The 5,117-nt window shown below is 38.8% G+C and overlaps 1 protein-coding gene across 1 annotated transcript; it reads right to left on the bottom strand.

Moving 5' to 3' along the window:
* Positions 1 to 304: 304 nt before the first annotated feature.
* On the bottom strand, positions 305 to 4,772 carry LOC118491532. The gene is made up of 6 exons (XM_035989384.1): positions 4,245 to 4,772; positions 3,870 to 4,085; positions 2,724 to 3,794; positions 2,036 to 2,147; positions 1,391 to 1,627; positions 305 to 366 (listed from the first exon to the last, which is right to left on the bottom strand). The coding sequence occupies exons 1-6, from the start codon at positions 4,770 to 4,772 to the stop codon at positions 305 to 307; spliced, it is 2,226 nt and encodes a 741-aa protein (XP_035845277.1).
* Between the last annotated feature and the right edge of the window lie 345 nt (positions 4,773 to 5,117).

Genomic DNA, 5,117 nt, shown 5'->3' with positions numbered 1-5,117 from the left:
GCCGTTTTGCTGTGGTGTGTATGGCGCACTGAATTCATGAAGAATTCCCTTCTCGTTGCAGAACTCATACATCTTGTTGTTCTTGAATTCCGTTCCGTTGTCGCTCCGAATCCTCCGGATTGGCAGTTTGTACACCGTTTCCATCTTCTTAAAAAGCATCATTAATGACTCGAATGTTTGATCTTTTCGTTCTAAGCACACAACTCACGAAAACCTCGTAAAGTCGTCTGTCACCACCAAACAATATAAGTCCCCGCTAATGCTCTTGACGTTGATAGGCCCGAAGAGATCCATGTGCAATCTCTCAAGAGGTAACCTGATAGAGTTGAGCATCTTCGGTGGATGTGACTTCCGAGTCTGCTTTCCCTTTTTACATGCAATACAATCATCATTTAAGTGAAAGTTTTTCACATTAACACCCTCAACCAAATTGTTATGTACTAAAAAATTCATTTTTCGCACGTGAATGTGACCCATTTTCCGGTGCCACATTATGGACTCCTTTTTAGTAGCTTTAGACTTGGTGACAAAACACTGTTTTTGATGAGTTGTTGGCATTGCGACACTCATGTCCAAAATATAAAGATCATTTACCCGCGGAGCGCGCAACAACACCAACTCATCAGGGATTTTAAACCCTGGTTTCAACACTAGACATTCAGATTTAGTAAAATGCACACTAAAATCTTTATCACAAATCTGTGATATACTCAGTAAGTTGTTTTCCAGCTCGACGATATAGTTCACTTTGTCAAATGAGATCGCTCCGTTTGTAAGCGTTCCTTGACCGACAATTCTTCCTCCTTGATTCCCTGCGAACCCAACATAGCTTCCATTGATTGACTTAACATCATAAAGAAGAGCTAAAGCCCCAGTCATATGTCGTGAAGCTCCACTATCCATAATCCATCTTGACAGAATTGACTTGGGCAGCCCCTGCAATCAACAAAAACAATTTATTCAAACAATGAAGCCCATGATTTCTTTACTTTTGACACACTCCCGAACACAACATCACACTTTTCATTTGTTTTTTGAAAATCAAATATGACATTTGAAACCTCTTCTTTCACAATTGTGTTAACTTTGTTAGTTATTGGAGGAAATTCATCAAGAAACTTATCTACTTCATTTTCAAAATCAACCACATCATCTTTAAAAAGATTTGAATCATTTTTCAAAGCGTTCTCCATCTTCTTGACCTCAACCGACGGTTTCGATTTCGCGATCCAAGAATGATTTTCAAAAATTTTCGTTTTAGGGTAAAACTTTGAAGTCTTTCTAGTCTTAGAGGATTCGCCAATCTCGAAAGTCGATTTCGGCTTATCCTCCGACTTCAACGATTCACCTCTTTTCAAAATACGGATCGGAGAAACCATTTCCTTTTTACCTTTTGAAACAACTAGTGATTTAGGTCGAGATTTTTGAACCATTTGTTTTTGAACATTTGGTTTTTCAACCTTTGGTTTCTCAACCATTTGTTTTTGAACTGGTTTTTCAACAACATGTTTCTTAAACACTTTTTGACACTGTTTTGCCATGTGTCCAATCTCATTGCAGCGATAGCACACTCTTTTATCATACTCGACAAAAGTAGTATTGACCGTTTCTTCTTTAAGCTTCTGTGCTGCATTGAAATCATCCACAGCTTTTTGACTAAAATTATACTCATTTTCAACATCAGTACTAGGACCAGTAACAAAAACATCATTTATCTTTTCTTTTGGCTTAAACACTTGTTTAGCCGATTTCTTTTCAAACCCAATTCCTTTGTTTTCAAGATGATTTTTCTTGTTTTGACCTTTACCAACCCCATCTTTCTTTTCCGAACTTGTGGGACGTGAAGTACCAAACAATTTTTTCAGTTTCGAAAAGAATTCATTGTTATTGATTTCGTTAACGTTCAATTCAACCAGTTTAAACACTTTCTCGACATTTTCGATCTTGACATTCTGAAGCGGGTACTCGAAGTCGGAATAAAGTTTGTCAGTTCCAACCATAGTGTATACCACCATGATCGGATCATCATTCGTACTCTTTTCCGATTTCGGTACATATCGATCTAAGAAATTTCCTTCGTCTTCAAAATCACTGACAGCCTTCTCAGAATGAGCCTTTTCAGATTTCTCACTTTCATCATCCAACACCTGATCGATAACATTTTTGATAACCTGAGATTCGTTATCAGTGTCAGATGCAGTGAAAGTGATATCAATGCTGTCAGGTAAATCACTCGTTTTCAGCTTAAGATTTAAAGCAGCTTCCACCCCATCTGGATATTTCTGAGTGTAGTGATTCCACATTGGGGGTGGAACGCTTTTGAAAACAGGTGTAGCATGTGGCTGTTGAGGGACGATTTGTTCCAAAACATAAGACGAAGCCACATAGCTCATTAACTTTTTATCAATCCTGTCATTCTCTATCTTGGCCAATTCAAGTTCTTTTCTTAGTGACGCAATTGTATCAAGATGATAATTGACTTCTCTTTGTTTATCAAACAGTGTAGCTTGTGCCAATTTAGTAGCTTTATCATTTTCGACGCTTTCTTTTTGAATCATCTTAATTGATCTGGCTAAGGTATCATAAGCTTCTTTTAATTGTTCAAGATCAAACTTAATCATATCTGTATGTTGTTTCAATTCCCGATACTTAGTGTCCTTTTCAAGACACTCCACGCACGGTTGTAAACAATGTTGGCATGGCTCTTCAGAGATTGGAACAACTTTTTCATCAATCTTTTCATCACAATCAGTTTTACCGACATGCTTTGACTCAGACACAGACTGTTTGACAGATTTGATCTCCTGAACTCCAGATTCCTCTCTGTTAACCGACACCTTATCGACAGACTGTGACTCCTTGGGTTCTGAATCTACCTCTTTAAGCTTTCCCATTAGAGCTTTGTCCGCAATGTCTTTCAGAACTTCTCCGGTCATCTCTTTAGACACATCAATTACTTCTTCGACGGCTTCTTTCTTCTCCTCAAATCTAGGACAATATCCGGTTCTTGGTTCCTCGAAATAACCTGCAAAAGAATCAAACACATTAGGAGGCATAACTGATTTCATAGTATAAACTAACTCCTCCTGTTGTGATTGATAGTAGTATACTTCAGCTGCTATTTCCTCAACATCTATAACAATTTCCGTAGGAATCTCCTCAACAACTTCAGAAACAACTTCATCAACAATCTCCAGTTCATTCACTACCTCAGAAATCTCAACAACCTCTGCCATCATGGCCTGATCATCTCTACCAGGGATATATTTATCCCTGCTAAAACCTGCAGCTACCTGTTCATCATCTTGGTTCACAATCAATGCCTTTTCAGGTTTGTTTTCTATCTGTGGCCTTTGAACAGTTTGCTGTTGGTTCGGTCGACGGTAGATTGCCTGTCGATAGTAATCATTGGTGAACGGGTTTTGGTGATTGTTGACTTCACGGTTTGGACACTCACGTTTAAAGTGACCGCGTTCTTTACACTTGAAACACGTTACTTTCGACTTATCAAATCCCAACTTCTGATCCGGACCTGATAAACTGTTTCTTCCCGTGATTTCCATGAACCTTTGAGCACGACGAACTAGGCTTGCCATACCCCATTTAATGTCAATCAGTTCAAGCTCCTCGGGGTCTATTTGGTCATAGTCCTCCTTTGTCATGTCCGGATTTCCAATTCTCCCCGCAACTAGACCTTCAAATGCCTCGAGAACGGAAGCGAGTAGTGCAATATGTTGCTTCGCAGCAGTTTCCGTTATCTCGTTTCCATTTTTGATGTTCACTGCGATATTACACTGTACTCCAGAAACTTACGCCAGTTGATTAGATCCAGTAGAGCTGTGAGGCGAAGACTGTTCCTGAACTTTGACATTCGGCTCAAAATTCGCGAAAGGTGTAGAACTGCTTGATTGATGAGAACTTGATGTAGCATTTGAAGTGTTATCAGCACTGAATCCTGTTTGTATCTTTGGACTTTGAAGATTCCCAACTGAAGGACGGCCTTTGTAGTATAAAGATACGTCTTGTTGCATGCTAGCAGAATTCATCTTCTTTATCTTCAACAACTCAAGCTCGTGGGCTTCGATCTTTTCAATAAATGAACTCAGATTGAGATTCACAAAATCAGAACTGTTTTTCAGCATCATAAGATACGTTCCCCACTCATCATATGGAAGTGCATCACAAAGTTTATCAATCCATTCTTCATCTGTTTTTTCAATTTCTAATCTTTTCATTTCAACTACAAGGTGGCAATATCTTTCGATTAACTGTTTTGTTAACTCTCCTTTGATCCCAGTAAAAATATTGAATTCTTTCTTGATAAGCGCCTTTTTGCTCTTGATCATAGAAACACTTCCTTTAAACTTCAGTTGTAGTGCTTGCCAGATTGACTGAGAACTTTCGTCATGTTGTAGCAATACGAGGATGTCTTCTTTAATGGCTTGCTGCAAAATGCTCACCATTTTCTTTTCAGCTTTAAAATCTGTCTGTTCAGTATCTGTAAGACTTCCAATATGTTTAACCATCCTGAGCCCATCAACTGGAGGTACGTATTTCTTTTCGATCTTCATCCAACACTCGAAATGGTTGGCCTGAACCCAGTTTTTAAACCTTCCGGACCATCCAGCATATTCATCTAAGCTCATCAGTTTGGGTGGCTTTTGCATTGTTCCCAATTCATTTTCCATGTTGACATTCTGTACGATACTAGCTAGACTTTGAATAGCCGCACCACTTCCCGCAAACATGTTATAGAAATCTTGATTATCCATTTTTAGTGACAAATCTCAAACACACACTAAGTTTCCAATACTTGATTGCGTACAAAACGGACTAAATGCTCAAAATACAGATGTTTCACTAACACAGGTCAAATAAGCGAAGCCAAACACCAAGTGTACTTATAAGCGAAACCACTCAGTTGTTCAAATAAGCGAAACCAAGAGATGTACAACCAAGCGAAACTACACAATGATCTCAAAAGCGGAACTATTTCAAGAATGATAAGTGAACCCTTCAAGCGAAACCTCAGCACAGACATCTGAAGCGGAACCTATAAGCGAAACCTACAAGACTAATAAGAGAAACCCTTCAAGCGAAACCTCAGCAAAAACATT

This window comes from Helianthus annuus, chromosome 4 (genome assembly GCF_002127325.2).
Source record: "Helianthus annuus cultivar XRQ/B chromosome 4, HanXRQr2.0-SUNRISE, whole genome shotgun sequence".
NCBI classification, from domain to species: domain Eukaryota; kingdom Viridiplantae; phylum Streptophyta; class Magnoliopsida; order Asterales; family Asteraceae; genus Helianthus; species Helianthus annuus.
The sequence above is the reverse complement of the archived record's forward strand: the minus strand, read 5'-3'. Positions and strand labels throughout refer to the sequence as shown.

What these genes read in the sequence shown, in the direction of transcription:
- LOC118491532 (XM_035989384.1), bottom strand. Translation starts at nt 4,772, where the DNA reads ATGGATAATCAAGATTTCTATAACATGTTTGCGGGAAGTGGTGCGGCT. An exon ending in ATGAAAAGATTGATGAAAAA is followed by an intron (nt 2,148 to 2,723) that starts GTTGTTCCAATC and finishes GTTATCGATCAG; the next exon opens with GTGTTGGATGATGAAAGTGA. An exon ending in TGTACCGAAATCGGAAAAGA is followed by an intron (nt 1,628 to 2,035) that starts GTACGAATGATG and finishes ATTTCAATGCAG; the next exon opens with CACAGAAGCTTAAAGAAGAA.